Source organism: Guillardia theta, assembly GCF_000315625.1.
Source record: "Guillardia theta CCMP2712 unplaced genomic scaffold GUITHscaffold_71, whole genome shotgun sequence".
Lineage (NCBI taxonomy): Eukaryota > Cryptophyceae > Pyrenomonadales > Geminigeraceae > Guillardia > Guillardia theta.
In genome coordinates, this window is record NW_005434603.1 from 139,038 (window position 1) to 159,037 (window position 20,000).

The window sequence follows — 20,000 nt, forward strand, 5'->3', positions numbered from 1 at the left end:
CATCATCATCATCATCATCATCATCATCATCATCATCATCAACATCAACATCAACATCAACATCAACAAAACAGACCGCTCAACCACAAAAGCACAACTTTAAGAGCGCCGCGGCTGTTTCTACTCTCCATCTCGACTCATTATACACTCACCTACTTCACCTCGACCCCGCAAGAAAGCATGCAGGCGGAGGGGCGACACGGGAGAAGATCCTGGAGCTCGCCATGCAGCCTGCGATCGCCTCTCCGAGCTCTCCATCGTCATCGTCATCGCGATCGCGATCGCCAGCCAGGCTGCATGCAGAAGTCTGCCCGCCCCCGCCATTGCGCCCTTAGCTTGGCGGTTACGGGATCCGTAAGTATGTAACGATGTGTCGTTACAGCAGTTATTTACACCATCCAAAAGCGGCGAAATGCTGCATTGCTCTGTGAGTTGCTTGATAGGCTAGAGGTACAGGGGCAGGAGCGAAGGAGGAGGAGCCGCAAGAGGAGCAGCAGCAGCAGATTAAGATCACTCAGAGCTGAGGAGACGGTGGACTGAGTCAGGCAGATCGGAAGAAGGAGGAGGAGGGCAACGGACCTCCTGTAGCGAAAACGAGCCTGTAGTTTCGAAATCGTCTAAAGCAGAGAGTCTGCGCTGGCTAGCACGTTGTGCTCATGCCATGCAGCAGCTCTGAGCCTGCTCGGAAGCATGGGCAGCTGAGCGAGCAGGCTGACGAGATAGTCCGCCAGCTGCAGCCCCACAGGAGGGCGGAGCGACACCGGCTGACAGTGTTCGAGTACGTGAAAAAGCTGATCAAGCACGTGGCGGACGAGGAGAACAAGACTGAGATTTACGTGCATCGCTTCGGCTCCGTACCTCTCAAGACTTACCTCCCCCATGGCGACCTCGACGTCACTGCGTTCGCCGCCAACGACTTGTGGCTGGAGAGGCTCAAGGCGAAGCTGGAGGACGAAGCGAAGAAGAACGACATGTACGTTGTCAGTGGCGTGCACTCAGTCCCCAGAGACTTGCGCGCTCAGTCGAGGGAGGAGCTGGGGAAGAAGGATCAGGGGCCCGTGGAGATAGTCAAGGTAGTCAAGTGCCAGGTGAACGGCATATCTGTGGACATCACGGCGAACGCGCTAGGGGGCATGTGCAACCTGTGCTTCCTAGAGAAGGTGGACACGATGCTGAAGAGAGATCATCTTTTCAAGAGAGCGACGATCCTCGTCAAGTCCTGGTGCTACTTCGAGTCGCACATCCTTAGCTCGCAGAACGGGCTCCTGTCGACGTACGCCCTCGAGACCCTCGTCCTTTGCATCGTCAACATCTTTCACGAGGAGCTGCAGACGCCCCTGGACGTGCTCAAGAGGTTCCTGGAGTACTACGCCAACTTCGACTGGAGGAACCACTGCCTGACGATGCGGGGGCCGGTGAATCGCTCCAACATCCCCCCGGGGGGGGAGGTGCCGCACCTCGACAACGAGCCGAGCTACCTGCTCAACGACGCGATCCTTCAGGAAGACTCCCATCTTCAGTTCCTCATGTCTGGTCTGCAGGATGACAATCGAGGCTTCCAATGGAAGTATATGAACATCTGTGACCCGCTGAGCACCAGGAACAACATTGGCAGGTCCGTCTCCCGGTCCTCTGCCTACAGGATTGCGAGTGCGTTCAGACACGGCTGGCAGAGCCTGTCGGGCCTGCTCTACTGCTCCCTCCACCACAACTCTAGCATCTCCCTCACCAAGTCAGAGAAGTCAGCAAGAGCCTTCTTCCACTTCACAGGCAAGACATTGACCGGACATCGGCCCGACGTGGGCGACTTCTCGTTCCCTAACGCTAGCAGGAATGCTTCTTCGACGGTGAGCAGCCGGTCGACCGATCAGGGCCAGTCGGCCGCGTCAGTGTCGGAGAACTCGCACGAAGGGACGTCGGACTGCGAGGCCGAGCACGAGGGCAGCTCGTACCCACCTGCAGAGATCGGCATCCAGACCGCAGAGGCGCTTTCCCAGCTCAACAAAGACTTCAACGGCATCGTGACAAGCTCTCCCATCCTCCACTTCCGCCAGCCCCACAAGGAGCAGGGCGTCAACTCCGAGCTAGCAGAGCCGCCGGAGGCGACCGGGCATGAAGGGGACGAGGGTGGGATCGGGCACGAGGAGCAGACTGTCGTCAACATGGAGATGCTGCCGGCTCAGCGGAGGGATGTGGGCCATGGTCTTGCGGAGAAGCAGCTTGCAGGACAAGGGCAAGGGCAGAAGATCTCATCGGAGCCGCTGGACAGCCTCGACGAACCGCTGCGGCATGGAAGGTCGGGGGATCCCTTGAACGAACTCGCTCCTTCCTGTTGGACTGACGCGGAGACCAGGTGCAAGGAGAACGATGGATCCTCGGAGAACTCAGGTATCTCCTCGCCCTCTCCTTCGTGCTCGCCATGCCCTCGTCTCCCTCTCCCTGCCCTTACGGATCTGCTCTTCATCCTCCACAACATTCGCCCCTTCCTCCTCCTGTTCGCCCTGCTCCCTTTGTTGACAAGGTACTCAGGTTTCAGTGACTCAGACAATGAGCACATGCTGCACGCGCAAAGCCAGAGGTGCGACATCCTATGACCACGTGAGGAGGGGACGCTCGCTGAATCCTCTCGCAGCATGGAGAACGACGTTCATGTCCTGGACACGGACGTACAAGAGCTCATGGACGAGCTGGCGATTGTGAGGGATGCTATCAACCAGTTCCAGGTGACTCTACATGGGACCCTGATGTTGCTTCCTCCTCTGACCTCCCGCTGCTTTCAGTTCCCCGTCGGTGTGGCTCGCGTGCGGCTTCCGGAGGACTTCCCCCCTCTGATGTCCTCCGAAGTTCCTGTGAACCCGGGATAAGCCGGGTTGTGCTGATAGCCTGAAAAAGTTCAACATGGTAAAGACTTTTGTTTGCGCGTGCCGAGCCCTGTACTGTTGGTAGTTCCCCCTTGTAGAGGAGTGGCAAAGGACTCTTGTGACAGTTTCCAGTTAGCCCTCAAACAAGCTCTTGGAGATCAAACGATCTCAACGATTTCCTCACGTTGGAATCTGACCCCTTCTTGCGGCTTTTTCCCCACCTTCAAGTATCCCATCTGCATTGTTCAATGACTTGACGATTCGTGAAAACTACTTGGTTTACAGATACAAATACTTAAGTGCGAATGAATCTCTTTTACTCGATAGAAAGCTCCTGAATCAGAGAAAGTTGAAACTGCAAGATAAGTCACCAAAAAGCGGGTGGAGGAGACAAGTCATCTCACAATCTTCTCCGCCTTCAACTTGTCGAGCTTGGCTTTGCTCTTCTGCAGTATAGCACAACGATCAACAGATGAATCGATCAGGACGACGAGATAAGGAATGCAGTGCAAAGAAGGGAAGAGAAGAAAGGAGAGGAAAAGAGAGGAGAGCAGAGCAGAGCAGAGCAGAGCAGAGCAGAGCAGAGCAGAGCAGAGCAGAGCAGAGCAGAGCAGAGCAGAGCAGAGCAGAGCAGAGCAGAGCAGAGCAGAGCAGAGCAGAGGAGAGGAGAGGAGAGGAGGAGAGGAAAGAGCTCTAAGGGAAACTCACACTGAACGTGGTCTCGAGCTCGTGCGTGAACCTGATATGCTCTTCGTTGATCTCCTTCAGCTCCTCCTCAAGCCTTCCCTCCAGCTCCTCCCTCTCAGCCTTGCTCATCTTCTCCATGCCCTCCAAGAACTCCTTCTCCTCCGCCGAGCACTTGTGCTCGTTCCCTTTCGAGCACCTCGGCAGCACGTCCGACTCCACGAAGGAGGAGAGAGTCTCGAAGTCTCTTCCTCCCAGGTACGTCTCCCACCAGCCTCCTACCTGCTTGTACTTGAGATTGGGGAACCCGTGCACGTCCACTCGGTGGCAGACGGACTTGCCGCCCTCCGACGTGCAGTCGACCTCTCCTATCCTGATCATGTCCGAGCCCGCGTACTTCTCCGCCAGTTCCTTCCAGTCGCTCTTCATCGAGTTGCTGTGAGCGCACTGCAGGACAGGAAGGTCACCCGTTGCTAAACCTCAGACCCATCACAGTCCGTCCCTCCCTCCCTCATCGTCAGCCTCCTCCACGTCGACTCTTCCCTCCTCAACCACTCACCCATGGAGCATAGAACTTGATGAACCATGCGACTGAATGGTTGGAAGTCTCCTCATCAAAGTTGGTGTTGTTCAATTCTATGACCTGGCTATGCGCACAAGCGAAGAAGAAGAAAAGCTGAAGTCCAACGTCACACAACATCATGCTAGCAGCAGTTTTGTTGCAAAACATTCTCAGTATCTAAAGACGTTTTCTCATGTTGTAAGATACGATTCGTACAGCAATGGAGTTGTATGTGCACGTCTGCTGTGCCTCGGAGACGATCTCAACATTCCTCTGCAAGTACCTGCCGCCCCTGCACTCCCTCTCTTTTCCCGCCCCCCCTTCCCCCGCCAACTTCCTGTAGTTCTCCCCTCACTCTCCTTCCCTACTCACTCCTCTATCCCTTCTCTCTCCCCCGTCTGCCTTCCCCTCTCCTCCATGTATCTCCCTCCCCCCACCCCCCCCCCCCCTTCCCCCAGCGCTCACCAGAATCCCTCGCATGACGTGAGCTGGCACTACCCCTACCCCCTGGATGTCTTGCACCTACCGGCATCACTTTCACACCCACCCATCAAAATCAAACCACCCCACCACTCAAGAGTGAAACAGGTACACAAAAATTTCTTTACCACAGGGTGGGTCGAATGGTATGATGGGGTAATCTGGGAGAGGGGTTACCTTTGGGTAGGGTGATCCATAGACAGGGGGTAGGGTCTTTGAAAAAAGGATGAGCATTCACTGACAAGAGGACGCCATGCGAGGAATCCTGGTAAGAGAGGGAGGACGAGGACGAGGACGAGGACGAGGACGAGGACGAGGACAAGCAGCACGAGCAGCACGAGCCTCAGGGAAACGATCGCAGAGCATTGGACGTGGGAAAGAAGTAGCAGACAGGTCAAGGATAGAAAGAGATATGAGACGGGATAGAGAAATCAGATCAGAGAGGAGAAATTATGGAGGGCTGGCATGCCTCGTTGAAAGGAACGGGCAACGGGAAAGGAAAGGAAAGCAGAGGAGTGTGTGGGAGTCAGAAGCAGGGGAAATACAGACAACAATGTAGTGGGAATGAAGAACAGAGAAGATAGATAACGTTTAAAAGTCAAGAATACTTTACTGGTGAGATGAAGGAAGTGGAGGTCATGTTGGTAGTGCACTTGTCAATTTTTAAATGTAAGAAGAGCCTAGAGAAGTGACATGAAAGATCAAAGCTGACTACCAATGAGTCTTGTTTTCCTCATTCAAAGACGAGTGGTTGAGTATAAGAGGAGTAGAATGCAGAAAGGGTTGTAAAGATGATCGTTTCGTTGGCTCGTACGTAAGAACCAAAGTTTGACAAGTTTGAAAAACTCAAATCAAGATGATGGGGGCAGGGATGAGTAGGCGAGTGGAGCAATGTATAGAGAGTTGTCTAGAGCCCTCGATTGAGGTTTCAGATTCCCTCGTGCCTCTCGTAAGGCCTCCCCAGGTGCTTTGCCTGCTCGCATTGGCTCAAGGGAGCTCAGTAGTCACGCTCGATGACAACTTCGACTCCGAGACCTCCGACCCGTCTGTCGCCTGGTTCATCAAGTTCTATGCCCCATGGGTAGGCTCTGCCCCGAGGCTGATCCTCCAGTGACCATTTTTCTTGCAGTGCGGCCATTGCAATGCCATGAAAGCAGATTGGGAGAACTTGGCGGAGATTTACTCAGACTCTGATGTGATGAAGATCGGTCAAGTTGACTGCACGTCAGAGACTGGAAAGGGCATCTGCGAGAGGCATGGAGTCCACGGGTATCCTACCCTCAAGTACAAGCAGCCAGGTGGGATGTGGAGCATGTACATGTCGGGGAGGGGCAAGGAGCAATTGGCGAGCTTTGTGGAGGACGAGATCCTTCCCAAGTGCTCGTTGGAGAACAAGGCGAGATGCTCGAAGAAGGACCAGAACTTCATGGAGAGGATTCAAACGATGTCGTTCGAGGAACGCAAGGCCTTGGAGGTCGAGCTGAACAAGGAGATTGAGGATGCCAAGCATGCCCACACACTCATCGCCCAGGAGCTTGAGAGCAAGTACCGGGTGAGGATCGGCTGCCCGTGCGTCTTGGTGATTTGAGTGACTACGCTGAGCAGGAAAGCAAGGAGAAGGCAGACAGGCTGAGTAAGAAGATCAAGGTAGCTTCTTGTCTTTGCAACTGACTTGGACTGATCGGATTTTGTGACTTTAAGTTCGAGCTCTCTCTTCTCAAACACTTCGGTAAGGGATGAGATCCGAGTCACTAGTTCAGTAGCAGCAATGATCGGATTGAGGTCGGACTCTCCTGACTGTCCTCGTACTGATTTTTAACTGATTTAACTTTGAGTAAAGAGATTGAGGACCCGGAGGCCAGTGACTTTAGCCTCAGTGTAGTAGCGTTACGCCGTGCGACTTTGAGGGCAAGTTACCCGGCCAAGGTCGCTGAACTTCCGAGTTCCGAACCCGGTGACCGGGCCCCGGCCGGGCGGCCGGTCGGACTCAGGTCTCACAACCCGAGTTGAATAGCCACACAGTGACACGAACTAAGTTGGGCCGGCCTGCACCCCGTTCAGTTCCGAAGTTCTGAACTCGGAAGGGCCGGCCGCTTCAGTGGCAAGAATCGTTGGGCCACTGTACGGTACCGTCAGTTTCCATGACGAGGTAGATGAGTAAAGTTTTGTAGGAAAACGGTCAAGCCGGCTGCTGGGCTAGTAGGAACGAAACATGTCAATGACATGAAACGGGACTGTGGCGACCATCGACACCCTCAAGCCTGTGTATGGGGGGTAGGGGTGGTCCACAGGACCCAGCGGACGGGGTGATACAGATTGGTGTACTGAAGAGAACCCCCAATTGCTATATCATAAATGGTGGTCTAAACGTGGTAGGAGGTGATTCTCTGATAAGGGTGGGGTGGTACTGTAGGGCGGTACACGATCACATAGATTGGGGGTAGGGTTGGGAGGGCTAGAATAGGAGGATCCAACTGCATTGCGAGGAGGGAGGGAGAATGAAATCGAAGGTAGCTCCGGAACCTTTCGTGACAAGCAAGGGAAGAAAAAGCAGCAGCCAGAATGAGATTGTGTGGAAGGGAGACGGTTTCGTACCTTTCTATCTCTTCATCAAGCCCACTCACCAACATGTAACGATCACAAGGGGGGCGGTGAAGATCGAAGAGACCAAAACCAGCTGGATGAGCTCAAAGGTTGAAACGAAGAATGTAGACACCTCTGACTTGTCTCAGATCACGATCGACAAGGTAAGTTGCTTGCTTGAGTGTTTTACCCTTGGCACAGCTCACTTTCCTTTTTGCTCAGGAAGAGCCAGCCTGCTTCTTTGCATTTTTAGTGCCCAAGAAAGCGCATGTAAACTTCAAGGGGAAAGACGGTATGCCGTACACGATACGCATGAAATTACAAGACGTGCAGCAAGTGGAGCAATATCTACTGGAGGTCATGGAGGACGAGCAAGACCGAGATCTTTATCGATAACCATGACATTGCCTTTCGCTGCAGAAACAAAAGACGAGAGAAGATGATGGTTAGGCATGTTGGCCGGCTCCGCTTCTAGCCCTTCCTATAGTCCTGTTCGGCCAAGGTTGCTTCACCCAAGACGGACTTCGAGCGCCGAAGCCATCCCACGTTCTGTGCTCAAGTCCATGCGATAAATGCTAAGAAAACATAATAAACTCAAGCCTGAGGCAAGACATATTGCTGTCCTGCGTGTATGGAATGCAGTCAATGCAACAAGTTTTCTAACAAGCTCGACTTCAGAGCTGCTGATGGATCGCACTGTCACACTTTCAATCATCCTTGCATTGTGAAGCGATTGCTGTAATCATTGCAACGGCACGTACTAGTCGTCGTGCAACCGCCGACACGAAATGTTCCTAAACCCATTTTGTGCCCCCTACAAGTGTTTTATAGCTCCGCCGGCGATTGGCACGGAACGGGAACCGCGGCATGTCAGAACTGGGAGATCGGGTCATGGCGGTGGTCGTCAGCGATGGAGGGGACATCGAGGTGGACAAGGCGCAGAGGAGAAAGCAGCGCAGGGAATCCCTGTGGAGTGGTGAGGGTTTCATTCCCTTCCACCTCCTCTTGAAGCCCTCGCACACGAAGCTGGATGTGACGAGGTCCAACGTCAGAGTAGAGGATGTAAAGATGTCGCTCTTCAAGAAAACGACCCACATTGACAACATTGACGTCTCCTACATCGAAAATATCAATCGCACGACGGTAACCCCCCCCCCTCATGCTCTTCCATTCTCCTCGCTCTGAACTGGTCGGGGATTGTGGGGTTGCTGACCCTTGTGCGTCATGGTTGCAGGTGATACCGGGGTGCTTCTCAGCAAAACGGAATCTTATAAACTTTAAAGACACCAAAGCACACAAGGATTACTCTATCCGGGTGAAGACAGACGAGGATGCCCAGAGATTAGAAGAGATGCTCCTCCAGATCATGGAAGACGAGCAAAGCAGGAGCAAGTTTAGGGACTGAGAGCTTGTCTTAGCTCCGAATAGATAACGGGGAGCTGACATGACAAGAGCAGGTTGAAGTCCTCTTGCCTCTTTCATGTGCAAGATTTCTACGCTGAGCAAAGAGAGAATGCGAGCCGATTGTCCTAGTTTGGATGCCTTCCAGGCTACTGCTGCTAAATCTACGAGCTCGTGATTAGAAGAGAGAAATAAAGTAGAAACGAGATGAGATGTTCCAATCGATCACCAAAAAGTTCGCTGAACCGACAGTAGCTACCCCATTGTGTCATCCCAGCTCCTCTCATTTCAGTGGAACGAAAAACCTTGATGTCGGGAACAATGACTGCAAACCTCTGTTGTTCCTTGCAGAGTTGCGGACACAGGAGCAAAAAGGGAGGGAAATGGTTTGGATGAGAATCTCAAGGGAAAGGCTCTCGGGCAAGCATGTCCAACAACTTCTTATTAGCTCTCGTTTGTACAAGCTCTCAACAGACAAGCATCACAGGATTGCTTACTATGGCGTGACATCGCTTTCTTGCTAGCTCGATCATGACTTTTCTGGTCTCAGGCATTGCAGCCATTACACCCATTTCAAGCTCATGCTTTTCGGTCCAGTCTGCCTCCTGCCCTGGGTGTGGCTGGTTCGCTCCTACGACCTCACAAGCACTGCTTACTCTCTCCAGGCTGTGCTACTATTTATATCCCTCCAGCTGCAATCGCATCATGTGTCAATTCCCCATGTCACGTTGGTCTGTTCGTTTCCAAGAGCCCTCCAGCAGACCTCGCAAGCCACCCCCCTGCCCGTCCATTAGCTCTGTAGCAGCCTCTCCTCTACTCCCCATACAAGAGAGCAGTAGTTCAGCTGGTCGTCCACGGCCTCCGTCGCTGTCTGGCATGCAGCAAGAAGCCTGTCAGTCTTCGCTAGCCATGGCTGCACAAGACAAACTGCCTTGTCGTCGAAGTTGACAGTCGTCGACCTTAGGGCCTGCCAATCCACCCCGTCAAGTCGCAGAACCTCCTGAACGAGCACGAAGATGCGAGTCCCTCCCTTACCACATGCCTGACACAGTGTCTCTTGAACACCTTCCACACCTTCTCGCAATCCACACAAGAAGCTGCTCGAATCTGACAGAGCAAAACTGTCAGAAAATGTGTACAACCATGAGAACATTGTCTTCTCGACCTCACTGCATGCCAGTTGCGACGGATCTCCTGCTCGCTCTCAGCTCAGAGGAGGACCATCCTTGCGGAAGAAGAGACATCCGCACTCACGAAAGTCCATCTTCATCTCCAGGTGATCGAAGGCGTGGACCAGCTCATGCCTCAAAGTCTGCTTCAGGTCCTGAAACGAGCTCGTCAAAAGCAGCAACACCCCTCCCTGAGACGTCAAGACTCCATCCCTCACTGACGTGTCAACAGCATCAAACATCTGCAGCAGAAACCTTGTCGGTGTGCAAGTTGTTGCAGCAAAGAAATATGGAGTCGCCGGGGGGCACAGAGAAATAACCCTTGAGCAATTCTTGCGGGGGGCATTCAGATGTGAGTATCTGGTACCATAATCACATGAAACAAGAGCAGAAGGTATGTGGATGCCAACAGCCTCTCCCTCTTCTCCCCAAGTGTGTCCACTATCGTGAACCTGGTAAACCCCCTCGGTTCGGCTACCCTGAGGCATGCTGGCGGCGATGAAGGCCTACCTTGAGGCTGTGCATGCTTCGCAACTTCTTCACAACATCGTGAATGTCCGGCTCCCTCAGTGCTGACGACAACCTGCGGGGAGAGGTGTCTTTAGGGAACCTCAAACATCCTAGCATGCTATGGGAACTAACGCGATGGCGCAGCTTTTCATATCCAGGTTCCCTGTCCTTGCGTCGATCCTGCTAGGCGTTGGCTCCGCCATCCCAACCAACAAGACGAGGTCGGGCAAGGGAGGACGTGACTCTGTCTCAGAGGGTTCGTGTTCTCGCCTGCTCCAACTTCCAAGTTCGTTCCGAGAGGCGGATCCGAGTTTTATTAGTCCTACTGAGTGACTACTGCCAGCCGTCGGGCAGCGGGCCCGGGGCCGGCCCGGGGCCGGGATCTCAAAAGATTCAAGAGTACCCGGCCCCTTGCAGTGCCAGTTGGCTACGTGACTTCGGAATGAGATGCGTTATGAGTACGGGTACTGATCTGTTTTTCTCCAGTCAGCCAAGGCTAAAGTTACACCAAATTTACTCAATTTACTACTATCACAGTGATACCGGGGGCCAAATGTCAGCCACCTTGGCGCTGAAGGGGACGAAAAACATAGGGGGAAGTAGAGGGGTTGATGACCAGGATCAGGGGGAGGTAGCAGGGGAGGTAGGTTTACTTGTTCCAGAATCCCCCGTTTTCTCCCCCGCTCCCGTCGGATTTCAGAAGATCTCCCCCCCCTCAGTCCTAGCCAGCAGCGCCTATATCGGAGTACCTTCTAGTTGCTCTCCTTTGTATCCTTCCCATATTCCTTCATGCAAGGTACTCAACATGTCCAGCATGGCATCGGGGCACTCTCAGGCTTCCCCTCAAGTGATTGCAAGCAAGCTTCTGATCCGCTACCCGAGGATTCTCCTGCAGTCCGAAGAAGCTTGCAGGACTCGGATGACAAGACCATCTTTCTTGGCATTCCCCCCTCCTCCACTCCGTCGTCGTCGTCGTCGTCGTCGTCGTCGTCGTCGTCGTCGTCGTTGGATTCAAATGGAGCCCCGATCCTGTCCTCAAGCAGGGAACGTGAGGTAAAACTCTTGACCTCGACAGAGCAGAAGCAGCTCAGAGCCCTGGATCACTGCATCAAGCTGCTGACCTCCAAGGAGCGTGCGAGCATTCAGAACTCGTTGGGGGTGTGGATGACGATGTAATTGTAATTGAAATCGAACAACTCAAAGCAGAGAGATCGCTAAGACAACCTGTGCAGCCCTCATAGGAACATAACAACCAACACAGGACATTCTATCGTGCTCACCAGGACGCCTGCGGTAAAGTGTATATGACGTATATGACCATCCGTGTCAAATAACATCTAATTTGTCAGAATTGGTCACGAGGGATGCTGACCAAGTACCCAGGGTACTTCTTCGTGACCAATCTGAACAATTAGGGGTCTATTTGTCAGCTTTACTGATCAGGGGAGATGGAGAGGGATCCTGCTCAGGGGGAGATGGAGCGTCACTGATCCTCGTTGAAGGCTACCTGTGCCTCTCGTAGTGTCAATGACCATCGTTGGATGCCAAGCGCGCTAGCGCTGGCGGTGTGCGCTAGCACACAGAGCATTAATCCCTTCTCATATCCTTTCTGACGATCTCCCTGTTAGGATGCTATTCACCCTAGATGAACCGCATCCTAACAGGCTGTTTGGTGAGGTGGACAAAGACCACCCCTCGAAATAGAAAACATTAGAGATTGCTTTGAAAGCAATCACATCCTAACAGGCTGTTCAGCAGCACCCAACTTAGTTGGGTTCTCTTTTCTTATCAAAAACATTGTTCATTCTCCTTACCATTCTCATAAGGCTTTTTGCTCTCTCATGAGGGTCGGAGGTAAGCCCTGTGAGCGAAGCGAGCTGGGCGGTGTGCGCAGCACACAGAGCAAGGGATCCTTTGTCAGTCATCACATAGTCTTCTATGTACTTATAACTTGATCTATAAGATCCTTGGTCCTTTGTTGGCGGAGGCGCGGAGGCGCTATCCCTAACTTTTCTACATCTTTAATCCAACCCCTCCTCGCCATATGAAATAGTTTGGGGTAACGCCTCCGCGCCTCCGCCAACTATACCCCTATCCTCTCAACTATCACAAAGATTCCTCTAATAATTATTCATAAATCTCTCTTACATCACATCAGGTATTCAATAGAGTATTTATTCATTCTCTCTATCTTCCCACCGCCGCCCCCAGCGGAACCCCCACTCAGATTATTTTATCAACACATATAAAATGGCTGACTCGCAGCATATCTATCGTATGAAGCAGAAGCAATACAATACATTCATTAAGGACCTTGTTGAATCTATATTCAGGAACGAATATGTCCTAGATTTCTTCATTAAAAACAATCTTCTAACTAGGGAGCAAATCAGCTATTATGAGCAATCGAGCTTCACTCATACATACAGAAAGAAGCGAGCTAAAATTGGCATAAGAAAGGGGACTGTCTATCTGATTTTTAATTAAATCTACATTCTAATTAAATGAGCACCTGGATCAGTGGCTTGTCTGTTGATACAGTTCAATATCAGATCAGTTCCCTTAAAACAGCTATCATCAAATTAGATGAGGCACATAAGGCATTGGAGGGTGTTGTTAGTACAAACACAGATGATATCCAAGCCAACGCAACGAGCATTGAAGCCAACGCAACGAGCATTGAAGCCAACGCAACGAGCATTGAAGCCAACGCAGCGAACATTCAAGCCAACGCAACGAGCATTGAAGCCAACACTACGAGCATTGACACCCTACAAACAAGTGTTGATGCCAACACCACGAGCATTGACACCTTACAATCAACAATAACAGATTTATCAAGTGATGTTGAAAACAACTCCAACGCAATATCTACCTTACAATCTATCATAAACCTAGCTGAGAATGCCAACAATCAAACATTGACAGCACTGTTCAACAATGACTCCGATCTGATCCAATTGCTCTATGATGATCAAGCGGCTACTTATACAATCAGTTTGAGAAAGCAAGATGGCTCATATATCACTGTTCAGGACATCATTGATAGCATCAATGGACTAGTAGATAGTGTTAATAGCATTTCAAACCCAGATGATGAAGCCAATCTTGGAGACATAGTTGATACAGCAAATAGCGCATTCGATATCTTCTCTGGTCTGGGTGACTTTGCTTCCGCTGGTGCTGGTTTTGTTGGGGGGTTGATAGCTTCATCCTTGAATACTTCCAAGGCCGATGGTCTTTTTTTATTGAACTGGATTAATGTTTTACGGCTTGCTATTGGCACAGTGATCAATCTCTTAGAGACAGAGATAATACATAGACTTCATCAAGACAGAGCAATCAAGATATATTCACGCAACACAACAGATGGATCACAACTCAATCTAGCTGCTGGCGAAGCATATGTATATGATAGCACATATAAGATCGATGTTGAAGGAAACCCTACGACTGAACTAGATAGCAGGCTTATATCATTCCAAGGCGAGGAGATCTTAACACTAGGGAATGAACTGACACAAACAGAATTAGATGAACATGTGTTTGGTTTTACACTACAGGAAAGCGAAACCTCTGGTGGTATTATTGAGATGATCAATGTTTTGAGAGACTACAAAACAATCTTCAAAGGTAAGACATTGTTTCTTGATGATGTTGTTTTACAAAACTATTACAACAAAACAGAAATTGATACAAATTATTACAATAAGACATACATTGATGGATTAAACATTGGAGTTGGGGATCTATACATCAACGATACAAACTATTTATCGACTGTCTCAGGTCAATATGGCAGTGTTCAAATCAATGGTTCAGGAACTAATAATTGGGAAGGATACAGCATTGATGGCAGGGTTGTATTTACGCATGATGGCAATAATGAATGGGGCATTTATGACGATGTCAATAATAGATGGAAGTACAAAAATAATATTGATGTTGCTCTTGATGAAGCAAACAATAACACTTGGATTGAAAGCAAATCCTTGGTTATTCAAAACAGTTTAGGCACACCATCAGATGAAAGAACAAATAGGAGAACAAACTTAGCTTTTCATGTTCACACTTCATCAACTTGGGCAGGTGGTGTAGCAGCTGAAACAATAACAAAGGGAGCAACTTATGCTTCTATATCAATACTTGGAGGAGATAAAGCAAATCCATATCAAGGATTTTCAGCAACTGGTATGTCTGGATATGGTGCTCTTGTAAAAGAAAGAGAGGTTATTAAGATTTATCCACATGGAACCAATTTTGATTTTAGAACTATAACCGTTGATGTTGATTTTGCTGCTAATATCAATTGCGCAAACAATCTAAGCATATCAGGCACATCAACCTTAACCGGAGCCGTTACTTGTTCAGCAGCACTGAGCGTAGGAACTACATTGAGTGTAACAGGCACATCATCCTTTACCGGGAATGTTGTATGCTCTGGAGATTTGACCGTCAATGGGAATTTAGTCGCCACAGATTATGCCGATGATTTGGATGTCACTGGCACTCTATCAGTGAGTGGCACTTCAACTCTTACTGGAAATGTTACTTGTTCAGGAACATTATCTTCATCTGGAAATATTTCCACAAGTGGAAGCTATCATATTTCAGGCACTGAAATTTTACAGAGTGACAGCACTTGGACAAGACTTTATGGACGATCTAGTGGATGCGCTATTTACAAAGGCATTTCAATGAATGATCAAGGTTATTTAAATCTTGGAGAATGGGCGAGAATAACAGATAATTATGTGAAATGTACTGGAATAAGCCTCGACCGTATCTATATACCCAAAGGTGGTTCTGGTGCTGTTGATAGTGGACAATGGGTTATTTATAAACTCTTAAATTCTGTATCATTTGGAGGAACTAGCGCAACAAATGATTTGATGTTTCAATATGGGGGGCTTGATGATACAGGTGAACAATGGTTGAGACACGATGACAATGCCAATGATGATCTAGACTTTACCGGCTCTCATCGTTGTATTGCTGAAACCTCAAATCTATTAGATGAGATAACATCTAACCTTGACTACTATCAGGGTCTCTTGGTTTCTACCACTGGATTTTATCAAGACTTGAATAGAACAGATTATGATTTTAGCTCTAACATTCGCATTGATAGCTCGCTGCCAATAATCAAATTAACAGACATTCAATGTGACAAAGCTGTGTATGGTGTGATCTCAAATGTGGAGGGAGGAGATAAAAGAATCTATAAGACTGGAAGGTGGCATTATTCATATCCCAAGCTTGACAACAATAGAGTTATGATCAATGCGGTCGGCGAGGGGGCTATATGGTGCTGTAATTATGGCGTTGAAGCCATAGAGAATGGCGATTATCTATGTTCAAGGTGAAGCTCTTTATCTAGCACGACTATGAGCGTTGTTATGAATATACCTTTGAAACATGTTGATAATGATCATGATACAGACTAGGCCGTGTAGACCATTAGTTGTTATGTTGCTTATGGTATGAAGGCATCTGTTAGTTTTTACGTGAGGCGTGATAACCTGATGCGGAGACAATCTAACAACTGAGCGATAGTGCACTTAGGACAGATGCGCAATGAAGCTAGATTTGTTTATGTATAGCACTAAGGATGCACATGTCGACGCCTCATGCAACCTGCTGGCCGCGGCTTAAATGCCAAGCTAGGCTGCTTGTATGCCGAGGTCTAGCTAGTGCTCGTAGTACCACAATAAGTAAATTTGGCATGTGTACTGAACTCGTACCTTGCCTCATGCTTTCATCGTACTAATGCGCCACACGTACGTCTACGTTTGGTACACATTGTCGATTCTAGCATTTTCAATGTGACACATCTTGCAAGCGTACGAAACCTCTTACGACTGCTTGCATGATGCCGCCATGTTTGGAGACTTGCAAGCCAAACCAAGTTATTCAGTGCTGCGGCCGCTGGCCAGCACTGCGGCAGTCGCCGCTGTTTGAACCCGGCAGTACCGTCTGTTCATGACAGTGACTCAAAGTTAAGTTAAAAATCACTGCATTCACTCACTGTGAGTGGACCAGGCGGCTCGGGAAGTTTAAGTTTGAAGTTCCGAACTTGGAACTAGGAAGTTCCGCCACCGTCTGATCAGAGGTCCGGGATCGCCGGGTGTCTTCCGATGCGCGCCGGACCGCAAGTTACCGCCGGTCACCTGAGGCTGGCCGCCTGCGGCCGATGGCGAGTGGCAAACTGCGACTTTCTGTAACCGACTCCGTCACGACTCTGAGTGTAGTCACAGTAATAATATCCAAATGTTCTGAAATAATATCCAAATGTTCTGTGTCTAGATACGGTGCGTGCCAGGATATAACTTGTTCGGTATAGCCCAGCGACCAACTGGCTTCTTGCCAACTGCAAAAGGCCTCAACCTCGTAACCTTGTCTCGTCGGGCTTGCCAGCGGTGCGACTGAACCATGCCAATCCCATGACAGGCGGACGGCCCGTGGCCCACCGTTGCGATTTCGCAATGATCGATAGCGACGTGTGAAAGAAAATTGGCTGCCACCCTTGTAAGCCCCTCTGAATTAGACGCATCCTGTAAGGCCTCACCTATCACACAAGACGTGATTCGCAACGATTCACTTATGGGTCGTATGAGTAACGTGACCGCCAAAGATCCCCCGGTACTGCAGTTTTTAGTTACGTCACAGATAAGAAGAAAGGATTACGAAATTATTTGTCCAGACGGGGTGGGTTCTCGTATCCAGATCTTTCCGCCCTCCTTCCACGACTCTACTTCTACCTCCTCCCTCCTTGCAATCAACACTGCATCCTATCCTGTTCTAGCTAACAACATCGACAACATCTTAGTGCACCACCCAACAACGCCTCTTGTTAACACATGCATCGTTCTCAGCAGACCCAGGACACCTTCGACTCCCTCGCTCTCCTTTCCAACGTGTCAGATGATCTCTCACAAGTTCCTTCCGACCTTCTCCACGAGCTACCTCCTTCCCGCCGATCAAAAGAATTTGAGACGACTTTCTTGCCTTGCGACCATGAGGTCTCCTGCTTGACCCGACAGCTCTCAGCTAAGCAGCTCAACCCGACCAAGCAGAAGCAGCTCAGGGCCCTGGAGCACTGCATCAAGCTACTGATCTCCAAGGAGCGCCCCAAGATCAAGAACACTGTAGGAGTGTGGATGACAATGTGAAAATAATATGGCAGCGAGGAAAGGGTAATAAAATGCAACATGGGAATAATTCCTGTCTCTGCCCGCTTGCCCTTGCGCTCCTTTGAATCGTCTTGTTGGAGGGTGTAGGTTTCGACGCCCATGTGTTGATGAGTGAAGACTTGAGCTCCTTCACAGTCCCTGCTTTCTTGGAGTCATGCACAGATCTTATTGTCCTGGTTCTTCGAGGAGGAGACTCTAGTAGGTATACATCCGAGTCAATCATGACATGTCACAGTGAACTCGCTGAGTCCCGGTCCGGTCGTCGCCAGAACCCAAGTTGATGGGTACTACGAGACAGTTGAGTTACGGTATGCACTACCATGATGATAGTTCACGAAGCCGTTGAAGGCCATCCGATCCAACTGGCAAGCATGTGAAAGAGCCTTCTCAGATGCGGGGCCCGGGGTGGCGCCGGTACTCAGAATCGAGCTTCTATCCGCTGATACCGTCTACACTGACACTTATGATAGTAGTCCGGCAGCCCGGCAGGCGGCCGCGCGGTCGGGCTAACTTAACTAGTAACGGAAGTTCGCCGCCGCGGGCCGTCCGATCCGGCGGGGCGCACGTCTGCGGCCGGAGTCCGATCCGACGTGGCTGCTCAGGCCGGCTGAGCAGCCTCCGACGGTCACCGTGGCAGTGCCAGGGCCGGAGTGGCATGGCAGTCACTGGGCCGCGGAGCGCGGCCCCCGCGGCTGAGCCCGGATGATCTGCCGCCGACTCAGGCTGACTCGGTCGCAGTGACCGGGCCGGCCGGGCCCCTCAGTACGATCCGGGACGTAAGTTAAGTTACACCGTACTGGCTAGCCCGTGACCCGGGCCCCGGCCCCGTGATCCCGGGACCCGGAGCCTCGGACTCCCGGCGGGCCCAGCCGCGAGTGTCAGTGCGGGCCGGTTGAAACTGTGGCATAGAAGGTGCTAGTAGTCGCCCTACTTCCTACGCCTCACGATAAGACCCAGACTTGACGGGCGGCGGCGGAGCAACAATGGTATGTGTGGCGGCATGAATCAGGAGAACGGTTGGAAGGGAAGCAGAGGGCTCATGGGGAAGTAGACGAGGAGAGGAGGAGAGAGTCGATCCTAGGAAGCGATCTCGGATGTGGGAGCTAGTAGAGTGTGAGAGCAAGAGCCTGAGACGCTGAGTGCTGTAGTGCTGAGAACAGGGAGCCCGGAGGACCCCTATCCTTCAGCTCAGTCTCTGAAATGCCCTTGTCCGGGATGAAATACTCAATCACTGCACTAGAAGAACAGTGATTGCGGTCTTGAAGGGTGATGGTGTCTCCTTGCAAATGTAGTCTGTCCTGAAAGTGATCGCAACTGGACGGAATCATTCGATATGGGCGGTTGGAGGCGCGCTCTCATATCATATGGTGTGCAGGCTCGCAGTTGAGGAACTTCTAGCTCAAACGCATGTCGGCGCCTTCTGCTCTTGAAAGCCTGGGCAAAACTTTGACAGAGTGGAGACAGCGGGAGGAGGAGCGGAGAAAAGCTGGCTCCCAAGGTGACGGAGAAGGATGGGACAACGACGACATAGCTGCCAGACTGGAGGAGCAACAGGCAAAGCTGGAGACAGCCAACAAGGCCTTCGAGGCTGCGGTAAGTCGAGGCATGCTTCGTTGCCTCCCACGTGAACCATGCCCTTGGTCAGGTCCGCGCCAAGGACCGTCATGCTTACTTCATGGCGAGAGTGGCGCTGGGTCAGTGTAAAGATGCATATGTGAGCTGTGAGCTGAGACCGGGTCAAGTGGTAAAGTCACCGCAGGCGCAGCTGGCAGAGTCGAGGAACGAGGCGAGCTTGTCGCTGAAGCTGCAGCAGCTCGAGCTGGACATCGAGCACATGGAGGCCCAGTCTCCTCTTGTTACTCTGTCGACCGCCACGTCCCTCGACAACTCGGCCACGGTCTGATCAAATGCCGGCGACTGTTGCGATTTATCTCCGTGATGTTCATGTTTGTTGTGACTTGCGTGTGCTATGTTGATGTGGTTGTTTGCCATCGTTTCCGTCGGTTTCCTCGTGGACGGTTGTTGACAGGGATGCGGTGTTGAAGCCCGATGCTCCTTGTCGAGCTGAATGAATGTGCTCCTGACTTTGCCTGGCTGGCAGGTCACGCCAAGGGAAGATGACATGTACTCGAGAATGGATGAGTGTGAGTGATAGCCTTGAACATGAACTGATGGCGTGACGGGTGAGCAACAGCCGTCGCGTCTCTTGTCAGGAGCAGACTCGGTACCTCACTGATCTCAGTCAAGGTGCAACATTGACGATCTCGAGGTAGATGACGAGGCGTCTGCGGATGAAACGACCAACGTCTCCAAGGTATCCTCCCTTGCTGCTCTTCTTCTCCTTCCCATGACAACCTCTTCGTAATCAGAAGGTCAACGCGCACAAGTCAAGGAGGCTGACAGGTCTGCGACCCCTTCGTGTTAAACGTCGGCTGACCCTCCGATCGCAGATGATGACCTAAGTCATCAGAAGGTCTTTGCGGATAGCCTTCCTTACAACATTATGCTCCTGCTCATTCTCCTGCTCCTGCTCCTCTGCTCGTGCTCCTGTGCTCCT

General features: G+C 51.0%; 9 protein-coding genes across 9 annotated transcripts in view; 6 read left to right on the forward strand and 3 right to left on the reverse strand.

The window, feature by feature from the left end:
- Nucleotides 1-656: 656 nt before the first annotated feature.
- GUITHDRAFT_113927 (hypothetical protein) lies at nt 657-2,864 on the forward strand (the record flags this gene model as incomplete). The annotated part of the gene is made up of 5 exons (XM_005826858.1): nt 657-2,296; nt 2,354-2,388; nt 2,530-2,578; nt 2,633-2,723; nt 2,781-2,864. The coding sequence occupies 5 exons, from the start codon at nt 657-659 to the stop codon at nt 2,862-2,864; spliced, it is 1,899 nt and encodes a 632-aa protein (XP_005826915.1).
- Nucleotides 2,865-3,635: 771 nt separating this feature from the next.
- Nucleotides 3,636-4,233, reverse strand: GUITHDRAFT_48385 (hypothetical protein; the record flags this gene model as incomplete). Its single annotated transcript, XM_005826859.1, has 2 exons — nt 3,636-3,992; nt 4,105-4,233. Coding segments are annotated over 2 exons (486 nt in total), but the record flags the coding sequence as incomplete, so codon positions are not given.
- A 1,210-nt stretch (nt 4,234-5,443) lies between these two features.
- Nucleotides 5,444-6,327, forward strand: GUITHDRAFT_143103 (hypothetical protein; the record flags this gene model as incomplete). The annotated part of the gene is made up of 4 exons (XM_005826860.1): nt 5,444-5,668; nt 5,717-6,139; nt 6,193-6,234; nt 6,289-6,327. The coding sequence occupies 4 exons, from the start codon at nt 5,444-5,446 to the stop codon at nt 6,325-6,327; spliced, it is 729 nt and encodes a 242-aa protein (XP_005826917.1).
- A 941-nt stretch (nt 6,328-7,268) lies between these two features.
- On the forward strand, nt 7,269-7,566 carry GUITHDRAFT_113930 (hypothetical protein; the record flags this gene model as incomplete). Its single annotated transcript, XM_005826861.1, has 2 exons — nt 7,269-7,334; nt 7,393-7,566. 2 exons carry the CDS (start codon nt 7,269-7,271, stop codon nt 7,564-7,566), a joined length of 240 nt encoding a protein of 79 aa, XP_005826918.1.
- Nucleotides 7,567-8,037: 471 nt separating this feature from the next.
- On the forward strand, nt 8,038-8,575 carry GUITHDRAFT_143104 (hypothetical protein; the record flags this gene model as incomplete). Its single annotated transcript, XM_005826862.1, has 2 exons — nt 8,038-8,313; nt 8,405-8,575. The coding sequence occupies 2 exons, from the start codon at nt 8,038-8,040 to the stop codon at nt 8,573-8,575; spliced, it is 447 nt and encodes a 148-aa protein (XP_005826919.1).
- A 786-nt stretch (nt 8,576-9,361) lies between these two features.
- GUITHDRAFT_113932 (hypothetical protein) lies at nt 9,362-10,367 on the reverse strand (the record flags this gene model as incomplete). Its single annotated transcript, XM_005826863.1, has 5 exons — nt 9,362-9,538; nt 9,607-9,678; nt 9,737-9,765; nt 9,826-9,895; nt 10,251-10,367. 5 exons carry the CDS (start codon nt 10,365-10,367, stop codon nt 9,362-9,364), a joined length of 465 nt encoding a protein of 154 aa, XP_005826920.1.
- Nucleotides 10,368-11,037: 670 nt separating this feature from the next.
- On the reverse strand, nt 11,038-11,392 carry GUITHDRAFT_113933 (hypothetical protein; the record flags this gene model as incomplete). The annotated part of the gene is made up of 3 exons (XM_005826864.1): nt 11,038-11,139; nt 11,180-11,279; nt 11,355-11,392. 3 exons carry the CDS (start codon nt 11,390-11,392, stop codon nt 11,038-11,040), a joined length of 240 nt encoding a protein of 79 aa, XP_005826921.1.
- Nucleotides 11,393-17,110: 5,718 nt separating this feature from the next.
- GUITHDRAFT_113934 (hypothetical protein) lies at nt 17,111-17,422 on the forward strand (the record flags this gene model as incomplete). The annotated part of the gene is made up of 1 exon (XM_005826865.1): nt 17,111-17,422. The coding sequence occupies one exon, from the start codon at nt 17,111-17,113 to the stop codon at nt 17,420-17,422; it is 312 nt and encodes a 103-aa protein (XP_005826922.1).
- Nucleotides 17,423-18,850: 1,428 nt separating this feature from the next.
- GUITHDRAFT_143106 (hypothetical protein) overlaps nt 18,851-20,000 on the forward strand; it is a gene marked incomplete at both ends in the record, with an annotated part of 2,866 nt that continues 1,716 nt past the window's right edge. The window contains 4 exons of the mRNA XM_005826866.1: nt 18,851-19,036; nt 19,089-19,340; nt 19,545-19,587; nt 19,717-19,757. Coding sequence (XP_005826923.1) covers nt 18,851-19,036; nt 19,089-19,340; nt 19,545-19,587; nt 19,717-19,757 — 522 coding nt within the window. The remainder of the gene's footprint in view (nt 19,037-19,088; nt 19,341-19,544; nt 19,588-19,716; nt 19,758-20,000) is intronic.